Source organism: Mustelus asterias, unplaced genomic scaffold, assembly GCF_964213995.1.
Source record: "Mustelus asterias unplaced genomic scaffold, sMusAst1.hap1.1 HAP1_SCAFFOLD_629, whole genome shotgun sequence".
NCBI lineage: Eukaryota > Metazoa > Chordata > Chondrichthyes > Carcharhiniformes > Triakidae > Mustelus > Mustelus asterias.
Genome location: NW_027590578.1, coordinates 48,369 through 71,507, shown reverse-complemented (window position 1 = coordinate 71,507; position 23,139 = coordinate 48,369). Strand labels below are relative to the sequence as shown.

The 23,139-nt window shown below is 46.6% G+C and overlaps 2 protein-coding genes and 1 gene segment (V, D, J or C); 1 reads left to right on the top strand and 2 right to left on the bottom strand.

The window, feature by feature from the left end:
* The window catches only part of LOC144487166 (M1-specific T cell receptor alpha chain-like), a 212,460-nt gene that overhangs the window by 172,724 nt on the left and 16,597 nt on the right, over window positions 1-23,139 (bottom strand). The gene's annotated exons all lie outside the window — the stretch shown is intronic.
* LOC144487165 (uncharacterized) lies at window positions 434-4,882 on the top strand. The gene is made up of 2 exons (XM_078205224.1): window positions 434-1,001; window positions 1,613-4,882. Exon 2 carries the CDS (start codon window positions 1,917-1,919, stop codon window positions 3,261-3,263), a length of 1,347 nt encoding a protein of 448 aa, XP_078061350.1. The 5' UTR covers window positions 434-1,001; window positions 1,613-1,916; the 3' UTR covers window positions 3,264-4,882.
* On the bottom strand, window positions 12,672-14,911 carry LOC144487167 (T-cell receptor alpha chain V region CTL-F3-like). The segment is given in 3 exon segments: window positions 12,672-13,646; window positions 14,164-14,286; window positions 14,807-14,911. Coding segments are annotated over 3 exon segments (246 nt in total).

The window sequence follows — 23,139 nt, the reverse complement described above, 5'->3', positions numbered from 1 at the left end:
CATTGATCAGCCATGATTGTACTGAGTGGCAGGGTCGCTTGACGGGCCCGGTGACCTCTCCTGCTTCTATTTCTCGTGATCAGTTGCTGCAAGTCCCCAATTTCCCCCAGAATGAGAAAAGAAATGGAAAGGGGGAGAAAAGAAAGTGTTTTACTCACAGATGTAGGCGACAGGAGGGAGTTTGAGTCCGTCTTAAGCTCAATCTTCATTCAGAGAGAAGCAGCAGCAGCTTTGCTGGGCAGGAATGAGCAGCTGAACAAGTTCATTGTCCAACTTCCGCAGTCAGACAATGGAGGTGCTCTGATTGGCTGGAGGACCAGAGTCCTTCCGGTCCTCCAATTCTTCCCATTGGTCAAGACCTCAACATGAAGGTCAGGGGGGGGCGGGCTCTCCCCTGCACATGCGCAGCTTTCCCTCTCCCTTGGACATGCGCAGTCCAGGGGAGGGGGAGATCACCGAACGGCTTCTCGCTCTGGCCGGAGCGGCCAGCCGGTTGCCTGGAAACCTTGGCTGGAGGAGGTGCAAGGGGGAGGGGAACAATGGGTGGGGGCGGGGCTCCCGGGTCCGCGCACTGGGATCCAAGGACGTCACCGCAGAGCAGAGTGATTGTTATTGGCTGATTCAGGCAGGGCTCCATTGTGCCGTCACAATGACTCAGCACACAGTGTCCCATTGGCAGCAATATCACTGGTTACAGAGACAAGACACTGCGGATTGGACACCAGCTCCGCGCGGCTGGCGGTCAAAGCCCCGCCCACCCCCACGTGGGCTCGGGTTCCGCCCCCTTATTGTCGACATGCGGGAGATTGACCAATGGCAACGCGTGGAGGACCGGATGGGCGCTGGTCCTCCAGCCAATCAGAGTCCGAGACTTGTGTCAATGGCTGCACAGAGCATCCTCCATTGTTTGTCCAGCAAACTGCTGCTGCTCCTCTTCCTCCTCTCTCTGAACAAAGATTGAGCTTCAGATAGATTCAAACTTCCTTCTGTGTCCAACATCTGTGAGTAAAACACTTTCTTTTCTCATTCTGGGAAAAATTGGGGACTTGCAGCAACTAAAGGGAAAGGAAATGAATCCAGTCGCTACAATTCACACATATTTAGTCCAGTGATTTGATTTATTATTGTCACATGTATTAACATACAGTGAAAAGTATTGTTTCTTGCGTGCTATACAGACAAAGCATACCGTACGTAGGGAAGGAAAGGAGAGAATGTAGTGTTACAGTCATAGCGAGGGTGCAGAGAGAATCAGTTTTCGACGCATAGAACAAGTGTAAAAGATAAAATTAGAAGATATGCTTTGGCACAGTCTGCAAGAAGTCGTCTCGCTCCGGCGCCATCTTGAGTATATCTGTCTGGCAGCCCACAGGGAGATTTTCAACTGTGTCCAGGACAGGAAGCAGTGAACATGGATCTGTCGATCAGCCTGAATTAGCACCTTCAGGAGAATTGGGAGGGTGAATATTAGATTCAGCAGAGTGAGAATGGAGGGAGTGTGTGTGGGATGGAGATTTACAGCTTTTGGGGAATGAGAGAGGAAAATAGAATTGTTAGTTCTGAATTTCTATCCTGTACTGACCGTGATGGCATTTGTAAACTACATTTACAGGATATTGCAACGGGAGCATTTACAGACAGAAATCTCAGACGTGACGTTCTAGATTTGACAGAGTCAGTCGATTCCTTGGGACCTGAATATCATCGGTCTTTGAATCTAGAAGGAGGAATGTTTGCCCAGTCTCACCCAAGTGAGAGTGTTCCAGTGCACTAACTGTGGAAAGAATATTAACCAGTTACAGAGGCTGAAAAACCATCACACCATTCATAGCGGGGACAGACTGTACATGTGTTTGTTGTGTGGATGAGGCTTCAGCTGTTAAACTGACCTGGACTGATACAGCGGGACCTAAAACATGAAGAAACCGTGGAAGTGTGGGGACTGTGAGAAGACATTCAAAGCTCCATCAGAGCTGGAAAACCATAGGCGCATTCACACTGGAGAGAGGCCATTCATCTGCTCTCAGTGTGGGAAGGGATTCACTCACTCAACCACTCTGCAGAGACACCAGCAAGTTCACACTGGAGAGAGGCCATTCACTTGCTCTCAGTGTGGGAAGGGATTCACTCTGTCATCCCACCTGTTGAGACACAAGCAAGTTCACACAGGGGAGAGGCCATTCATCTGCTCTCAGTGTGGTAAAGGATTCAGTAACTCATTCAACCTTCAGACACACCAGCGAGTTCACACTGGGGAGAGACCATTCATCTGTTCTCAATGTGGGAAGCGATTCAGTGATTCATCCAACCTTCAGACACACCAGCGATTTCACACTGGGGAGAGACCATTCATCTGCTCTCAGTGTGGGAAGGGATTCACTCAGTCATCCACTCTGCGGAGACACCAGCGAGTTCACACTGGGGAGAGACCATTCAGCTGTTCTCAATGTGGGAAGCGATTCAGTGATTCATCCAACCTGCAAACACACCAGCGAATTCACACTGGGGAGAGACCATTCATCTGCTCTGACTGTGGGAAGGGATTCATTCTGTCATCCCACCTGTTGAGACACCAGCGAGTTCACACAGGGGAGAGGCTGTTCACCTGCTCTCATTGTGGGAAAGGATTCAGTGATTCTTCCAGCATGCAGACCCACCAGCGAGTTCACACTGGGGAGAGACCATTCATCTGCTCTGACTGTGGGAAGGGATTCATTCTGTCATCCCACCTGTTGAGACACCAGCGAGTTCACACCAGGGAGTGGCCCTTCACCTGCTCTCAGTGTGGGAAGGGATTTAATCATTTGTCCAACCTGGAGAGACACCAGCGAGTTCACACTGGGGAGAGGCCGTTCACCTGCTCTCAGTGTGGGAGGGGATTCACTCTTTTATGCAACCTGTTAAGACACCAGCGAGTTCACACCGGAGAGAAGCCGTTCACCTGCTCTCATTGTGGGAAAGGATTCAGTGATTCTTCCAGCATGCAGACCCACCAGCGAATTCACACTGGGGAGAGACCATTCATCTGCTCTGACTGTGGGAAGGGATTCATTCTGTCATCCCACCTGTTGAGACACCAGCGAGTTCACACCAGTGAGTGGCCCTTCACCTGCTCTCAGTGTGGGAAGGGATTTAATCATTTGTCCAACCTGGAGCGACACCAGCGAATTCACACTGGGGAGAGGCCGTTCACCTGCTCTCAGTGTGGGAAGGGATTCACTCTTTTATCCATCCTGTTGAGACACCAGCGAGTTCACAAGTGATTACAGGTGCTGGAATCTGATATTGTTTCTACTCTCAATTATCTCCAGGACTGCATATTTTTCATTCTCAATGGGGAGGATTACTTGATGTTGGACTGGCCGGTCTCACGACTTTGCCTCCAGTGGGCTGATGCTCTTTGAGTCTTGTTGAAAATACCTGCTTTCAGATTTTACAAGGATCACAGAATGAAAAGGTGTTAGGAAGTTAAGAAATATTTAGTTCTTATTTCTGTTTGGAATCCCCAAAGCATGCCACATTGCCATGGAGATGGGCTGTGGTTGTTACATGGTTCTCTTGTTGAATTTACCTGAAGTGTTTCTCTCAGAAGTGATTTTAGAAGGGGTAGCCACTTGGCCCCTTGACCCTGCTCCATCAAGACTGAGGTTCTTGAGCAAATTGACATAGAGAAGGACAAGGCCTTTAAAATGGATAAATGTCCAGGTTCAGATGAATTGTACCCGAGGCTGCAATGGGAGTCAAGGGAGGAGATTGCAGGGGCTCTGACCCAAATTTTCAATTCCTCTCTGGCGACGGGACAGGTGCCAGACGACTGGAGAACAGCTAATGTGGTTCCGCTATTTAAGGAGAATTGTAGAGACAAACCAGGCAACTACAGACCAGTGAGCCACACGTCAGTGATAGGGAAACTATTGAAGAAACCTCTGAAGGAGAGTATCTATCTCCATTTGGAGAGGGAAAGCTTGATTAGGAATAGTCAGCATAGCTTCGTCAGAGGGAGGTCATGCCTAACAAATTTGATTGAATTTTTTGAGGAGGTGACCAGATGTGTCAACGAGGTATGGAAGGGGATTCCTCAGCAACTAATAAGATTTAGAGGCAGAATGCAGTCTTTAAGAGGACAGGAAATCAGTAAAGAGTTAAATGATTATCGGGCAAGCTAAAACAAACAGTTTACACATATGTAAATGCAGAAAGTGAATCAAAACAAGTAATTATTATTTAAAACATATACGCTGATATTTTAAATGTATTTTAATGTATTGTACACTTTGGTCAAGCAAAGGTACCGAAAGGCATGGTGGTAAACGACATTAGTTTAAAGTCAAAGGTCTGGGAACTGGTTAATCAGCAATTGTCTTATCAGGTGGGATTCCTATGAGGGTACGTATTCTGCAACATTTATGAATAGATGTATTCACTGCCCAGACACAAGGATAGACATGCCCCTGGATGCAGGATCACATGTCTATTCAACTTGGCAGTGAGCTGGAGGGAACGTCCATTTTGACCTTGAGGTAGCGTCTGCTGTTACCAGGCAACAGAGGTGTAGTTAGAGCCAAAAAGGGAAAGACGTCCGGATTTGAAGGACGAATAGAATCTCACCATGATATTAAGTATCATATGGTTGGCTGAGGTACTTGACAGAGATTTGTATTGATGTATGACTGGTAAACAAAATTGATTTTAAGCTAATGAAAGGCAGAATTATTGATTATGACAAAGTATAATTGATCTTTATTTCATTTTGTACTTCAGATCTTTCAGAGTGGTTCTATGGCTCTATTCCTTCGAGCTATTTAAACCTTTTGGAAGTCTCCGGTCAGCTGTGCTTTTGTTTTCTCTTGTTTTATGTTCAATAAATTTTGTTACATCTTTGTGAGTTTTGAATTGTCTAAGTTAAGTCACAATTGGCCTCCTTGAAATTTCCCCACAACACGAGGGTAGTGCAGTCGATGTAGTTTGTATGGATTTCAGCAAAGCCTTTGACAATGTCCCACATGGGAGACTTGTACAGAAGGTATATTCACATGGGATACAGGGTAATTTGATAAAGTGGATTCAAAATTGGCCCCTCATCCTCCGTCTTTCCAGTGAGAACAACCCCAGTTTACCCAATCTCTCCTCATAACTGAGCCCCTCCATACCAGGCAACATCCTGGTAAACCTCCTCTGCACTCTCTCTAAAGCCTCCACGTCCTTCTGGTAGTGTGGCGACCAGAACTGGGCGCAGTATTCCAAATGCGGCCAAACCAACGTTCTATACAGCTGCAACATCAGACCCCAACTTTTATACTCTATGCCCCGTCCTATAAAGGCAAGCATGCCATATGCCTTATTCACTATCTTCTCCACCTGTGACGTCCCCTTCAAGGATCTGTGGACTTGCACAACCAGGTCCCTCTGCGTATCTACACCCTTTCTGGTTCTGCCATTTATCGTATAGCTCCCCCTTACATTAGCTCTACCAAAGTGCATCATTTCGCATTTATCTGGATTGAACTCCATCTGCCATTTCTTTGCCCAAATTTCCAGCCTTTCTATATCCTTCTGTAGCCTCTGACAATGCTCCTCACTATCTGCAAGTCCTGCCATGTTTGTGTCGTCCGCAAACTTACTGATCACCCAGTTACACCTTCTTCCAGATCGTTTACATAAATCACAAACAGCAGAGGTCCCAATACAGAGCCCTGCGGAACACCACTAGTCACAGGCAGCCAGCCGGAAAAAGACCCTTCCACTACCACCCTCTGTCTTCTGTGACCAAGCCAGTTCTCCACCCATCTAGCCACCTCCCCCTTTATCCCATGAGATCCAACCTTTTGCACCAGCCTACCATAAGGGACTTTGTCAAACGCTTTAGTAAAGTCCATATAGACGACATCCACGGCCCTTCCCTCATCAACCATTCTAGTCACTTCTTCAAAAAACTCCACCAGGTTAGTGAGGCATGACCTCCCTCTCACAAAACCATGCTGACTATCGTTAATGAGTTTATTCCTTTCTAAATGCGCATACATCCTATCTCTAAGAATCCTCTCCAACAACTTCCCTACCATGGACGTCAAGCTCACCGGCCTATAATTTCCTGGGTGATCCTTCCTACCCTTCTTAAATAACGGGACCACATTAGCTATCCTCCAATCCTCTGGGACCTCACCTGTGTCCAGTGACGAGACAAAGATTTGCGTCAAGAGGCCCAGCGATTTCATCTCTCGTCTGGCTAAATCCCTTCCCACAAAGAGAGCAGGTGAATGGCCTCTCCCCAGTGTTTCTGCATCGATGAGTTTCCAGCTTTGATGGACAATTGAATCCCTTCTCACAGTCCCCACATTTCCACCGTTTCTCCATGGTGCGGGTGTCCTTGTGACTCTGCTAGTTTCACGATCTGTTGAAGCGTTGTCCACACACAGTACACAATTAATTTCTCTCCCTCATGTGAATGGTGCAATGTTTTTTCAGACTGTGTTAAAATTCTTTCCACAGTCCGTGCACACTGGAACATGCTCACTCAGGTGTGTGTGTGTTTCAGTGCTTTTCCAAGCACACTGATATTTAAGATCTCCTGAAAAAGACAGAACAGGCAAAAATTTCTCCTTCTAAATTGAAAGACTGATGATATTCAGGTTCCGATAAATAGAGTGAATTTGTGAGATCTTAGTGTGACATTTGGTTTGACATTTCTGCCTGCAAATCTTCACCTTCTGATATCCTGTAAAAGGAGTTTACAAAATTCATCACTGTCAGTACAAGATAGAAATTCAGAACAGACAATTCTCGGTTCTATAGAACATTCTTTCCTCTCTCATTCCCCAAAAGCTGTAAATCTCCATCCCACACACTCTCCCTCCATTCTCACTCTGCTGTGTGCCACTCAGGGACATGAACAAAATAGAAACATAGCGTATCAATGCAGGAGATGTGGCCACTCGGCCCATGGTATCTTTGCCTAACAGAGTGGAAATATAGCTTGCCTCCCCATTGGACTGCTGATCCAATCAGTGCCAAACAGGGAAAAGCAGCAAAGATCAATATCTCCAATGAAATATCCAAGAAAACAGCACAGGAGAGACGGGTCAGAGTGCGAACAGTACAGGAAAACTGTGGGTGGGGCTACCATAGGCAGTGTGGTGACAGCTAGGATTTATCTGCAAGGAGCTGAACTCAATAACAATGTCAAATTGGAAATTCTGTAACTTTGCCTCTCTATATGAGAGGCAGCTGAATGTCCATTCCACACTGCGGACCAGCATTCTTGCACCAGGAGTATCGGATTAGTAAGTGATTCAGTACAAAGCGAAATCCTCATCAGTGACGTGGATTGAAAATGGGACCCAATAGCTGAGCAGCCAGATTGGAGAGGTCCTGAATTAATGTACAAGGGAACAGAAAAAGCTTTAATGCTTACGTTAAAGACTGGGAAAGGAAATGTGCACAATTTCCATAAATCAGCAGACAAGGACTGTCTGGAACAAATAGGCAGAGAAGGGGCGGCACGGTAGCACAGTGGTTAGCACTGCTGCTTCACAGCTCCAGTGGACCCGGGTTCGATTCCCGGCTTGGGTCACTGTCTGTGTGGAGTTTGCACATTCTCCTCGTGTCTGCGTGGGTTTCCTCCGGGCGCTCCGGTTTCCTCCCACAGTCCAAAGATGTGCGGGTTAGGTTGATTGGCCATGCTAAAATTGCCCCTTAGTGTCCTGGGATGTGTAGATTAGAGGGATTAGCGGGTAAAATATGTAGGAATATGGGGGTAGGGCCTGGGTGGGATTGTGGTCGGTGCAGACTCGATGGGCCGAATGGCCTCTTTCTGTACTGTAGGGTCTCTATGATTTCTATGAGAAAGGCATCGAAAACGAAAAAAAAAGGTGTTGAAGTATCTCAGATCGATATTGCAAATGTAAGTTCCGATCATTAACTAATGTAATTGCAACTGGACCACACCAGTTGCTGTTTTTGAGAGTTGTCTTTTGTTGCAATGTTAAGAATCTCTGTCACTCTCTCTGTGGAAACTGAATTACCCGCGTGTGTGCGCGCGCACCCTGCTGGGCACTAACTGGAACTGCCAGTCTGGGGTTTTTGCACGGCATTGGCTCTGTCTCTGCAGCAGTGTGGGCTTCATGGCACAGAAGTACCCGGCGCTGTCGGAAATCAGTGTGTTACTGATCGTCAGCTCGGTAGTCTCGTTCTTTTTATCAAATTTGGAAGAAAACCGGTCATTGAGGTCGGTGTTCCTTTGCACAATCTCTCCAATAAGCTGAAACATGTACACTGGAGCTTTCCCGGGCTGCTGACTGTACCAGTACACATTAGGGCTGGAATAGCTTGTTTTCAAAGCGCAGGTTAGTGTGACATCATTTTCCTCTTTAACCCTTATTACAGGATCCAATTGTTCCACTTCGTCTTGGTGGCTCCTTTCTAACAGAAACAACAGCAATATGACAATCAGAGTTAGCCTCAGATTAAACGACACAATTATCATCATCACTATTGTTTTATCAACAAGAATATCTGGGTTACAGCTGTCAGGAGGAGCTTGTAGTTTTACTGGGAAGAAAATACTTACTGAGAAGTGAGAGAATGATGAGGATCGGAGTGAGATAGTTCACCATGATGCTTCCTGAGTCTGTAACTCTGCAGTGAGTGAAATCCTGTCAGAGACAGAAAGACACTGTTCCACTGCACTGCTGATCCAACCAATGAGAGGAATGGAGCAGCGGCAGCAATCCGTCCAATCACACAATAGGTTCAGAGTGAGAGCAGAAAACGGAAGTCGTGGGCGGGGATGCAGTAGACAAAATATTGAGTGAAGTGTGCGGCAGCTTCAGCTGCACCCGGAACGGAAATAGCGAGACTTCCATCTCCGGAATCTGTCACCATTCTGCACCTGCTCACTGTCCAAGTGACTGAGAAGAAATAGAGAGGGAGGAGCATAACGGGGCCAGGGACATGGACAAAATAGAAACATAGCGTATCAATGCAGGAGATGTGGCCACTCGGCCCATGGTGTCTTTGCCTGACAGAATGCAGAATTGATGTGGAGAATTCAGAATTACAGAATTCTTCAATTCAGCTTTCAAACCCCGCATCTCTCACAGTGACTGCACTTTTCTGCTTTCAATTTATCTCTCAATCCCTTCTGAAACTTACTATTATCTCTTCTTCCGCCATCTCTTTCAACACCGCAGGGATAGGGCCTAGATAATAGTCGGTGCAGACCTGATGGGCCGAATGGCCTCCTTTTGCACTGTAGGGATCCGATGACCACCTTCCAAGTTTAACAAATCGGAGAGTAATCAATTAATCTAATCTTTCCATTGCACTCTCCCCTCCTAAAGTAGACGCTTGTGTTTTCCAAAGTTCTGCCGGCGGAAACACTTTCCGGGAGTTGACCTGAACATCAAACCTTGGTTTTAAAGGAATAAACAATTTATGGGAAGCAGAAAAGGAAGCTTAACTGGCAGATAGATTCTACTGGGAGACCTGTATTCGCAAAACCTTCCTTATATTTGTTTCAAAACAGAGCTTTTTCTCATAAACCTTGGCTGTGGATCCCGGTGTTGCTTGTACCACTGGCCCACATGAAGGCAGGACCTCCCTGCTTCTGATTAGATCTTAATTCCGCAACCTCACAGCTGGATATTCACATCAGCTCCGGGAGAGATGTTTCAGATCAGCTGTTAATTCCCATCAACTCAGGGCTGAATATTCAGATCAGCTCCAGGAGAGATGTCTCTGACCCACAATCCAGACCCACTGATGTCACTCGCAGTTCACAGTGACGTCACGTGGGCTACAGGGTGACGTCACACATTCTGACGCCACACATAGCCGCATTCCGACGTCACAATACACGATGTTCTGACGTCTGACGTTGGGCGGCACGGTGCCACAGTGGTTAGCACAGCTGCCTCACAGCGCCCCCGGTTCGATTCCAGCCTCGGGTCACTGTCTGTCTGGAGTTTGGATGTTCTCCCCGTGTCTGCGTGTGTTTCCTCCGGGTGCTCCGGTTTCCTCCCACAGACCCAAGATGTGCGGGTTAGGTTGACTGGCCATGTTGAATTGCCTCCTCGTGTCAGGGGGATTCGCGGGGTAAAGATGTGAGGTTACGGGGAGAGGGTCTGGGTGGGGCTGTGGTCGGTGCGGGTTCAATGGGCCGAATGGTCTCCTTCTGCACTGTAGGCATTCTATGATTCTATGAGGTTCCAATGACGCGGATGCTCTGACGTCAGAATGCCGGATGTTCTGACGTCACAATGCCGGATGTTCTGACGTCACAATACCGGATGTTCTGTCGCATGCGCACTCTCCTCCCCCGCACTATCAATGCTGAAGCTCCCTCACTGATTCACTTTGTGATCACAAGTCCCAGCGACCCGGCTCTCACCGACACTCTGTGACTGGTTTGGGGCTCGGTTTGATATCCAATAGCATTGCTTTCCCAGGAGCTTCTCTCAGCCTGGGATCTGCTGACAGCTGTTTCACACAAGCCGATAGGATCCAACATGTTTCTGAGCTTCACTTTGTTGATTATTTTCCTGGATTTCTTACTGTTCCCTCAGTGTAAGTGTGGTCACTATTTCTGACAGCAATATTTCACACCTCAGCAATGTTATGTTCTGTTAAATTGGACTCAGCTTTATTGTGTCATCTCGAATTGTGAATACAATGGTACTTTATTGTGCTACATTATAGTACGATATGTTCTTACTGCAAATGTACATATTCTTCCCAGATGCCGCTGGCAGTGAAGAGCTATCACAGTCTCCGGAGTCAGTGGTTGTTACCGAGGGAGCCACTGCATCGTTGAACTGTTCAGCCACAGTAACTGGACAGGTCCTTCATTGGTACAGACAAAATCCAGACAGAACCGTGCAGCACCTGGTGAGCGGTACCAGCGATCAGGGCAGGATCACGGCTCGGTACAGTTTCTCAGAGAACCACAGCGTTCTGAATGTTAGTGAAGCTCGGCTGACAGACACCGCCACCTATTTCTGTGCGATGCAGGCACAGTGTAGCAAAGACCGTACAGGGCCGTACAAAAACCTGCCGCGATCATCCAGAAATTGGAGCCTGTGCAGAGAGCTGGACTTTTAATCACTCTCTCCCTTGGATACGCGCCACAGTCACCCGATCAGTGAGACCTGTTGCCGATTTGGGTTTACTCTTTAAAATCAAAAAAGAACGGATAAAATACATTTAAATTGGGTTATTTTCTGTGGAAATGTCATCCGGGCAGCGCATGTTCCATGGTGCTTCCAAATTGGAATAATCGTGGTATTCCGTGAGTCAATATTAAAAGGATCCTTGTCTATTTCCTGTGATAAATCCCATTCCAGTCTGTGACACATTCTAAGTTCGGCTGCAGGGACGAGTGACAGACATTGAGTTTCCCAGACTCCATCGGAGTTGAAAGCTCTGGAAGACCAGTCAGGAGTGCTAAGGGACAGTCACTCCATATCTGAAAGCTTTCTGTGCCTATCTAGACAGAGCAGTATTCCGGGTAAGTTATGGGATATTTAATGAAGTGGTAGAGGGCCAGACATTGAGAGAGGTCCCAAGGTCTCTCAGACCGGTTCGCTGTTCATTTGAACGAACAAAGGCAGCAATGAACCTGTTCGATAAATAAACGACCAAGTCATCCCATTTTCACAGAAAAGTGGACAGGGATCGATAAATGTTATTCATTGCATTGATATTTGTTACCATCTGGAGTAGAGCGCCGCAAACTATAAAGGAAGAGCATTCAATAGTAAATTTCAAAAAGGCATTGTCAGACCTTGAGAACGGAAAATAACACGTGGAATGGGGGGTGAGAAGAGCAATTGGGAAAGGTCTTTCATAGAGCCACAGGGAGAGTCAATTGTTTCTGATCCATTCGCGCCCGTCCGTCACTATTTTTTCTCAGTCACTTGAGCAGTGAGCAGATGCAGGTTGTCACAGACTGCTGCAGGTTCAGCTGTCGCTGTTTCCTCTCCATCACCTGCGACTGCCGCTGAGAACTCCGCACTTCCATCAGCTTTGAGTCTGCGGTGACCCCGGCCACAGCTTCCGGTTGCTGCTATTCATTCCAACACCATTGTGCTTTTCGAGACATTGCTGCCGCTGGTCGATTTCTGTCATTGGTTAGATCAGAAGTTCAGTGCTTCAGTCTATTCATTAGTGTAGCAAGTAAGCTTATATTAACACTGCAGTGAAGTTACTGTGGAAATCCCCTCGTCGCCACACTCCGGCGCCTGTTCGGGTACACTGAGGGAGAGTTTAGCATGGCTGATTAGCGACTGATTCAGGAAGTGGTGCGTGGTACTGTCGGATAATACAGCCTTTTTAACGAGGTGAGTCTGTGTTGAAATTATTATTGAGCAATCCAAGTATTCATAACTACAGCAGACTTTGACACATCCAATGTTTGGTTCTAGGAATTGCTGGCGCAATCTCAGTTAACGGCCCTGGAAGATGATATAACAGTAATTTTTGGCTACACGATCTCTACATCTGAGAGCTTTCATTACCGCTGCTCTGAAGTAGATTTGGAGGTTAACTGCATGCATTGCGCCATAAAGACATGTCTCATCATTTCGCAATCTGTTCCTCTGGTGACCTAGACAAGATGTAGAGATTCCGGCGTTGGACTGGGGTAAACAAAGTAAGAAGTCTCACAACACCAGGTTAAAGTCCAACAGGTTTATTTGGTAGCAAAAACCACGAGCTTTCGGAGCGCTGCCCCTTCGTCAGGTGAGTGGGAGTTCTGATCACAAACAGTGCACAAAGACACAAACTCAATTTACATGAATAATGATTGGAATGTGAGTCTTTACAGCTAATCAAGTCTTAAAGGTACAGACAATGTGAGTGGAGGGAGCATTAAGCACAGGTTAAACAGATGTGTATTGTCTCCAGACAGGACAGCTAGTGAGATTTTGCACAGGTTTTGCCACACTCTCTGACAGAGATTTTGCATCGAGAGACAGAGGGAGAGTGTGTGCGTGTGTCCCTGTGTGTGAGAGAGTTCAAAGTAACCTTCAAATACCTGGACTCCGCAATCTCTTTATTCCTGGATCAGTGTGGCAACCCTGTCTGACAGAGAATTAAACATTCCCACTGTTTTCTGTGTTAATAAAGTTTCTAACATCACCACAGCGCGACACTGGAAATGAGCTTCCTTGGGTTAGAAAGCGCTTTCGGACATCTGAAGTCTGTAAAAGGCATCAATAAAAATCTTTCTTTCTGTTTTCGACTGAAATTTCTTTCTGGAGATTAAATTCATTGTCCTCTTGTTTCCACGGCCAGAAAAGTTTATTTTTAATTTCATTTTTAAAATTTAAATCCGTTTCTTTCCCGGATTGGGTTAATGAGTGGCCACCACTTCCTAGGATTTCCCGGATTCTGTCTCCAGTCGGTTCAGAGATTCTTTCCGCTCCAGAGGACACAGGCAGTCTGGCAGGAATAAGAATCCGGGAACTTACCGAGGAGACAGTGCCGTGCTCAGGGAACGCTGCACCGTCAGAGCGGCCAGCCTCGCGGTGACCTGTTCAATCGGGGGCACCGTGTTCCCTCTCAGCTGGAGGTGATACATCACATGGTCACTGTTTCCAAGAAGAGCAGGAGAAATGTCCTGTTTGATATCTGTTCACCAACCACAATTCCTGAAACAGACAGAACACTACAATATTACTGAATGAAACGTCACACTGAGTCCAAATTGGCTGCTGTGTTTTGTACAGTGACAGGGAAACACTTTGGGACATCAAACTCTACAAATAGTTAAATGTTCATTCCCTGAGCTGCCCCCATTGTTTTAGTTTGGTAATATATTTATAAATAATACATATATATATTAGAATTAAAAGTTTGAGATACCAGCACGATTTCAGGTTCCAGATCAGACTCAGTCTGATCACAATGTTTGCCTAACGCTCTGTTATGTTGAGTGAGGCTCTGGCAGTTTTTGTACAGGTTCAGCCCAGCTCTGTGTCTCTGTGGGTCTCAGTGCGCAGTAATAAACCCCGGAGTCTGCCAGCTCTGTTTTAGACACTTTCAGCGGGACTGTGCGGATTGTATAATTGAGTTCCGCTGAAAAACTGTCCCCTTTGGATCTCCCTGTGTTCCCGGTGTATTTATGTGTCTGCAGCAGATATTCCATGGATCCACTGGGATACTGACGGTACCAGAATAGATAAGGGTTGATGTCTGTAGATGTGTAATTACAGAGCAACCGAACATCATCTCCTTCAGTGACGGTGACTGCAGCCGCTGTCTGTGAAACAGAATCTCCTCGGGAATGTCCTGGAAGAGTCCAAAGAAATATTAAATTAAACATTGCAATTTCACTCAGTTTTCCCAGAATTTGCCCGTTATCGGCAAAAATAATCTCAGGGAGAAATCAGACAGCAAAACAGAAACATATTTTTCACAGTTCAGCGGCTGGAATGGGAAGACGTTTGTGGCGATTAAATAAAACTTCCACCATAAACATTCTCTTCTTTCTAACGGGATCAGTTCCTCGTCTTCAGTCCCTGTAACTGGAAACTGCTCACGGTCTGTTTGAAATGTGATGTTTGCCAAAGTGGTTCACTGGTATCAGAGGAGCTGGAATCTGAGCCCAACTCATTCTCTATCAATCCCTGGGGGAAATGTGCCGAATCCCAACAGTGTTCAGTGTTGAGACCAGAGAGATCCAAATAACTTTTCGATGTTGTGATCAATCCATTCCCTGATCAACCCCCTTGCATTGAGCGAACCGCCCGACAGAATATAGTGTGTGGTAATGGTGTGTAACACAGACTTGAGCAACTTGTGAACTTACCGATTAACAGAGCTGCCGCTGTGAGGAATAAATACAGAGTAACAAGACACATGATTGCAGAGCTCGCAGCGAATTTGACCAGAACGGGTTGAAGCTGAATTTGTGTCGGTCAAGAGTTGGGAAAAGGGTGAGTCATATCCGGCTACCTGTTGATTGGTTTACCATTGAAAACGTCATCAGATGACATCCAATCGGATTCAACCTCCTATGTTCTTCAGTTCAACCAATGACCTCACAGTTCCTTTATCTGCAATTCATCCTATTGGCGGAGGGACGAATGGAACAAAGTGAATTTGGTCATCCCACGACAGGTGATTACTTTCCCCTTCAACCGTCATTTCAGGAACCGACCATTCCCCTGAGTCCTGATGGCTCTGTTCTGACATGGAGAATGACAATATCCATCCTCACAGCAACATAACAAGCAGTTTGTTATTAATCATGTTTGGGATATCAGCTATAGTGCGGGGGAGGATGATTTTTTAGTCAAAACATCTACCTCATAAGAAGTGACAGAACAATGAATGGTCTGAGATATTTCCATATGATGTTCTCTCAATTTGTAATTTTGCAGCCTGTCAAATCTTCTATCAGAGTGGAAATATAGCTTGCCTCCCCATTGGACTGCTGATCCAATCAGTGCCAAACAGGGAAAAGCAACAAAGATCAACATCTCCAATAAAATATCAGAGTGCGAACAGCACAGGAAAACTGTGGGTGGGGCTACCATAGGCAGTGTGGTGACCGCTGGGATTTATCTGCAAGGAGCTGAACTCAATAACAATGTCAAATTGGAAATTCTATAACTTTGTCTCTCTATATGAGAGGCAGCTGAATGTCCATTCCACACTGCGGACCAGCATTCTTGCACCAGGAGTATCGGGTTAGTAAGTGATTCAATACAAAGCGAAATCCTCATCAGTGACGTGGATTGAAAATGGGACCCAATAGCTGAGCAACCGGATTGGAGAGGTCCTGATTTAATTTACAAGGGAACAGAAAAAGAACAACAAAGAACAATACAGCACAGGAACAGGCCCTTCGGCCCTCCAAGCCCGCGCCGCTCCCCGGTCCAGGATTGAATCCTGAATCCAGGATCCCCGCCCAATTTTCCAGCCTATCTACATACCAATATCCTATCCACCGAGCTGTCCCTCACAGCTACGATGCTTTGTTCATTACAACCTATTAACTCACCCCCACCCCCCCATTCCAGACCATGTGATCTCCAGGGAGAGGCGAAAACCCAGAGTGAAAAACCCCAGGGCCAATATGGGGAAAAAAAAAATCTGGGAAATTCCTCTCCGACCCCCTGAGGCGATCGAAACGAGTCCAGGAGATCACAATGGCCCTGATCGGAAAATGCTTCCCAACCCGAGTCATTTCCACTTCCACGAAAACCATATGAATTCCCTGCCCCCGAGACAGGTTCCCAACTATCCGCAGTCTCGCTCTGTACTGGCACCAGCAAGATGATCATAGAATGAAGCCTTGAAACGAGAAACCAGGAACAATTAGCCCGCGCCGCTCCCTGGTCCAAACTAGACCACTCTTTTGTATCCCTCCATTCCCACTCCGTTCATATAGCTGTCTAGATAAGTCTTAAACGTTCCCAGTGTGTCCGCCTCCACCACCTTGCCCGGCAACACATTCCAGGCCCCCACGACCCTCTGTGTGAAATATGTCCTTCTGATATCCGTGTTAAACCTCCCCCCCTTCACCTTGAACCTATGACCCCTCGTGAACGTCACCACCGACCCGGGGAAAAGCTTCCCACCGTTCACCCTATCTATGCCTTTCATAATTTTATACACCTCTATTAAGTCTCCCCTCATCCTCCGTCTTTCCAAGGAGAACAACCCCAGTTTCCCCAATCTCTCCTCATAACCAAGCCCCTCCATACCAGGCAACATCCTGGTAAACCTCCTCTGTACTCTCTCCAAAGCCTCCACGTCCTTCTGGTAGTGTGGCGACCAGAACTGGACGCAGTATTCCAAATGCGGCCGAACCAACGTTCTATACATCTGCAACATCAGACCCCAACTTTTATACTCTATGCCCCGTCCTATAAAGGCAAGCATGCCATATGCCTTCTTCACCACCTTCTCCACCTGTGACGTCACCTTCAAAGATCTGTGGACTTGCACACCCAGGTCCCTCTGCGTCTCTACACCCTTTATGGTTCTTCCATTTATCGTGTAGCTCCTCCCTACATTATTCCCACCAAAATGCATCACTTCGCATTTATCAGGATTGAACTCCATCTGCCATTTCCTTGCCCAAATTTCCAGCCTATCTATATCCTTCTGTAGCCTCTGACAATGTTCCTCACTATCTGCAAGTCCTGCCAGTTTTGTGTCGTCCGCAAACTTACTGATCACCCCAGTTACTCCTTCTTCCAGATCATTTATATAAATCACAAACAGCAGAGGTCCCAATACAGAGCCCTGCGGTACACCACTAGTCACAGGCCTCCAGCCGGAAAAAGACCCTTCCACTACCACCCTCTGTCTTCTATGACCAAGCCAGTTCTCCACCCATCTAGCCACCTCCCCCTTTATCCCATGGGATCCAACCTTTTTCACTAGCCGACCATGAGGGACTTTGTCAAACGCTTTACTAAAGTCCATATAGACAACATCCACGGCCCTTCCTTCGTCAACCATTTTGGTCACTTCTTCAAAAAACACCACCAGGTTAGTGAGGCATGACCTCCCTCTCACAAAACCATGTTGACTATCGTTAATGAGTATATTCCTTTCTAAATGCGCATACATCCTATCTTTAAGAATCTTCTCCAACAACTTTAATGCTTATGTTAAAGACTTGAAAGGAAATGTGCAGAATTTCCATAAATCAGCAGACATGGACAGTTTGCAACAAATAGGCAGAGAAGGGCATCGAAAACGAAAGAAAAAGTGTTGAAGTAGCTCAGATCGATATTGCAAATGTAAGCTCCGACCATTAACTAATGTAACTGCAACTGGACCACACCAGTTGCTGTTTTTGAGTGTTGTCTTTTGTTGCAATGTTAAGAATCTCTGTCACTCTCTCTGTGGAAATTGAATTACCCGCGTGTGTGCGCGCGCACCCTGCTGGGAACTAACTGGAACTGCCAGTGTGGGGTTTTTGTACGGGATTCGCTATATCTCTGCAGCAGTGTGGGCTTCATGGCACAGAAGTACCCGGCGCTGTCGGAAATCAGTGTGTTACTGATCGTTAGCTCGCTAGTCTTGTTCTTTTTATCAAATTTGGAAGAAAACCGATCATTGAGGTCGGTGTTCCTTTGTACATTCTCTCCAATAAGCTTAAACATGTACACTGGAGCTTTCCCGGGCTGCTGACTGTACCAGTACACATAAGGGTTGGAATCGCTTGTTTTCAAAGCGCAGGTTAGTGTGACATCATTTTCCTCTTTAACCTTTATTCCAGGATCCAATTGTTCCACTTCGTCTTGGTGGCTCCATTCTAACAGAAACAACAGCAATATGACAATCAGAGTTAGCCTCAGATTAAACGATACAATTATCATCATCACTATTGTTTTATCAACAAGAATATCTGGGTTACAGCAGTCAGGAGGAGCTTGTAGTTTTACTGGGAAGAAAATGCTTACTGAGAAGTGAGAGAATGATGAGGATCGGAGTGAGATAGTTCACCATGATGCTTCCTGAGTCTGTAACTCTGCAATGAGTGAAATCCTGTCAGAGACAGAAAGACACTGTTCCACTGCACTGCTGATCCAACCAATGAGAGGAATGGAGCAGCGGCAGCAATCCGTCCAATCACGAGAGCAGAAAACGGAAGTCGTGGGCGGGGATGCAGTAGACAAAATATTGAGTGGAGTGTGCGGCAGCTTCAGCTGCACCCGGAACAGAAATAGCGAGACTTCCATCTCCGGAATCTGTCACCATTCTGCACCTGCTCACTATCCAAGTGACTGAGAAGAAATAGAGAGGGAGGGGCATTACGGGGCCAGGGACATGAACAAAATAGAAACATAGCGTATCAATGCAGGAGATGTGGCCACTCGGCCCATGGTATCTTTGCCTAACAGATTTCAGAGTTGACAGATTTCTTCAATTCATCTTTCAAACCTCGAATCTCTCACAGTCACGGACATTTTTCTGCTTTCAACTTATCTCTCATTTCCTTCTAAAACTTACTATTATCTCTTCTTCCGCCATCTCTTTAGACACCGCAGGGATAGGGCCTCGACAATAGTCGGTGCAGACTTGATGGGCCGAATGGCCTCCTTTTGCACTGTAGGGATCCGATGACCACCTTCCAAGTTTAACAAATCGGAGAGTAATCAATTAATCTAATCTTTCCATTGCACTCTCCCCTCCTAAAGTAGACGCTTGTGTTTTCCAAAGTTCTGCCGGCGGAAACACTTTCCCGGAGTTGACCTGAACATCAAACCTTGGTTTTAAAGGAATAAACAATTTATGGGAAGCAGAAAAGGAAGCTTAACTGGTAGATAGATTCTACTGGGAGACCTGTATTAGCAAAATCTTCCTTATATTTGTTTCAAAACAGAGCTTTTTCTCATAAGCCTTGGCTGTGGATCCCGGTGTTGCTTGTACCACTGGCCCACATGAAGGCAGGACCTCCCTGCTTCTGATTAGATCTTAATTCCGCAACCTCACAGCTGGATATTCACATCAGCTCCGGGAGAGATGTTTCAGATCAGCTGTTAATTCCCATCAACTCAGGGCTGAATATTCAGATCAGCTCCAGGAGAGATGTCTCTGACCCACAATCCAGACCCACTGACGTCACTCGCAATTCACAGTGACGTCACATGGGCTACAGGGTGACGTCACACATTCTGACGCCACACATATCCGCATTCCGACGTCACAATACACGATGTTCTGACGTCTGACGTTGGGCGGCACGGTGCCACAGTGGTTAGCACAGCTGCCTCACAGCGCCCCCGGTTCGATTCCAGCCTCGGGTCACTGTCTGTCTGGAGTTTGGATGTTCTCCCCGTGTCTGCGTGGGTTTCCTCCGGGTGCTCCGGTTTCCTCCCACAGTCCCAAGATGTGCGGGTTAAGTTGACTGGCCATGTTGAATTGCTCCCTCCTGTCAGCGGGATTCGCGGGGTAAAGATGTGAGGTTACGGGGAGAGGGTCTGGGTGGGGCTGTGGTCGGTGCGGGTTCAATGGGCCGAATGGTCTCCTTCTGCACTGTAGGCATTCTATGATTCTATGAGGTTCCAATGCCGCGGATGCTCTGACGTCAGAATGCCGGATGTTCTGACGTCAGAATGCCGGATGTTCTGACGTCAGAATGCCGGATGTTCTGACGTCAGAATGCCGGATGTTCTGACGTCACAATACCGGATGTTCTGTCGCATGCGCACTCTCCTCCCCCGCACTATCAATGCTGAAGCTCCCTCACTGATTCACTTTGTGATCACAAGTCCCAGAGACCCGGCTCTCACCGACACTCTGTGACTGGTTTGGGGCTCGGTTTGATATCCAATAGCATTGCTTTCCCAGGAGCTTCTCTCAGCCTGGGATCTGCTGACAGCTGTTTCACACAAGCCGATAGGATCCAACATGTTTCTGAGCTTCACTTTGGTGATTATTTTCCTGGATTCCTTACTGTTCCCTCAGTGTAAGTGTGGTCACTATTTCTGACAGCAATATTTCACACCTCAGCAATGTTATGTTCTGTTAAATTGTACTCAGCTTTATTGTGTCATCTCGAATTGTGAATACAATGGTACTTTATTGTGCTACATTATAGTACGATATGTTCTTACTGCAAATGTACATATTCTTCCCAGATGCCGCTGGCAGTGAAGAGCTATCACAGTCTCCGGAGTCAGTGGTTGTTACCGAGGGAGCCACTGCATCGTTGAACTGTTCAACCACAGTAACTGGACAGCTCCTTCAATGGTACAGACAAAATCCAGACAGAACCGTGCAGCACCTGGTGAGCGGTACCAGCGATCAGGGCAGGATCACGGCTCAGTACAGTTTCTCAGAGAACCACAGCGTTCTGAATGTTAGTGAAGCTCGGCTGACAGACACCGCCACCTATTTCTGTGCGATGGAGGCACAGTCTAGCAAAGACCGTACAGGGCCGTACAAAAACCTGCCGCGATCACCCGGAACGTGTACAGCCTGTTTAGAGAGCTGGACTTTTAATCACTCTCTCCCTTGGATACGCGCCACAGTCACCCGATCAGTGAGACCTGTTGCCGATTTGGGTTTACTCTTTAAAATCAAAAAAGAACGGATAAAATACATTTAAATTGGGTTATTTTCTGTGGAAATGTCATCCGGGCAGCGCATGTTCCATGGTGCTTCCAAATTGGAATAATCGTGGTATTCCGTGAGTCAATATTAAAAGGATCCTTGTCTATTTCCTGTGATAAATCCCATTCCAGTCTGTGACACATTCTAAGTTCGGCTGCAGGGACGAGTGACAGACATTGAGTTTCCCAGACTCCATCGGAGTTGAAAGCTCTGGAAGACCAGTCAGGAGTGCTAAGGGACAGTCACTCCATATCTGAAAGCTTTCTGTGCCTATCTAGACAGAGCAGTATTCCGGGTAAGTTATGGGATATTTAATGAAGTGGTAGAGGGCCAGACATTGAGAGAGGTCCCAAGGTCTCTCAGACCGGTTCGCTGTTCATTTGAACGAACAAAGGCAGCAATGAACCTGTTCGATAAATAAACGACCAAGTCATCCCATTTTCACAGAAAAGTGGACAGGGATCGATAAATGTTATTCATTGCATTGATATTTGTTACCATCTGGAGTAGAGCGCCGCAAACTATAAAGGAAGAGCATTCAATAGTAAATTTCAAAAAGGCATTGTCAGACCTTGAGAACGGAAAACAACCCGTGGAATGAGGGGTGAGAAGAGCAATTGGGAAAGGTCTTTCATTGAGCCACAGGGAGAGTCAATTGTTTCTGATCCATTCGCGCCCGCCCGACACTATTTTTTCTCAGTCACTTGAGCAGTGAGCAGATGCAGGTTGTCACAGACTGCTGCAGGTTTCAGCTGTCGCTGTTTCCTCTCCATCACCTGCGACTGCCGCTGAGAACTCCGCACTTCCATCAGCTTTGAGTCTGCGGTGACCCCGGCCACAGCTTCCGGTTGCTGCTATTCATTCTAACACCATTGTGCTTTTCTAGACATTGCTGCCGCTGGTCGATTTCTGTCATTGGTTAGATCAGAAGTTCAGTGCTTCAGTCTATTCATTAGTGTAGCAAGTAAGCTTATATTAACACTGCAGTGAAGTTACTGTGGAAATCCCCTCGTCGCCACACTCCGGCGCCTGTTCGGGTACACTGAGGGAGAGTTTAGCATGGCTGATTAGCGACTGATTCAGGAAGTGGTGCGTGGTACTGTCGGATAATACAGCCTTTTTAACGAGGTGAGTCTGTGTTGAAATTATTATTGAGCAATCCAAGTATTCATAACTACAGCAGACTTTGACACATCCAATGTTTGGTTCTAGGAATTGCTGGGGCAATCACAGTTAACGGCCCTGGAAGATGATATAACAGTAATTTTTGGCTACATGATCTCTACATCTGAGAACTTTCATTACCGCTGCTCTGAAGTAGATTTGGAGGTTAACTGCATGCATTGCGCCATAAAGATATGTCTCATCATTTCGCAATCTGTTCCTCTGGTGACCTAGACAAGATGTGGAGATGCCGGCGTTGGACTGGGGTAAACACAGTAAGAAGTCTCACAACACCAGGTTAAAGTCCAACAGGTTTATTTGGTAGCAAAAACCAAAGGAGCGCTGCCCCTTCGTCAGGTGAGTGGGAGTTCTGATCACAAACAGTGCACAAAGACACAAACTCAATTTACATGAATAATGATTGGAATGTGAGTCTTTACAACTAATCAAGTCTTAAAGGTACAGACAATGTGAGTGGAGGGAGCATTAAGCACAGGTTAAACAGATGTGTATTGTCTCCAGACAGGACAGCTAGTGAGATTTTGCACAGGTTTTGCCACACTCTCTGACAGAGATTTTGCATCGAGAGACAGAGGGAGAGTGTGTGCGTGTGTCCCTGTGTGTGAGAGAGTTCAAAGTAACCTTCAAATACCTGGACTCCGCAATCTCTTTATTCCTGGATCAGTGTGGCAACCCTGTCTGACAGAGAATTAAACATTCCCACTGTTTTCTGTGTTAATAAAGTTTCTGCCATCACCACAGCGGCGACACTGGACATGAGTTTCCTTGGGTTAAAAAGCGCTTTTGGACATCTGAAGTCTGTAAAAGGCATCCATAAAAATATTTCTTTCTGTTTTCGACTGAAATATCTTTCTGGAGATTAAATTCATTGTCTTC

Excerpts from the sequence above, each read along its gene's own strand:
- LOC144487165 (XM_078205224.1), top strand. The coding sequence starts at position 1,917 with ATGAAGAAACCGTGGAAGTGTGGGGACTGTGAGAAGACATTCAAAGCT.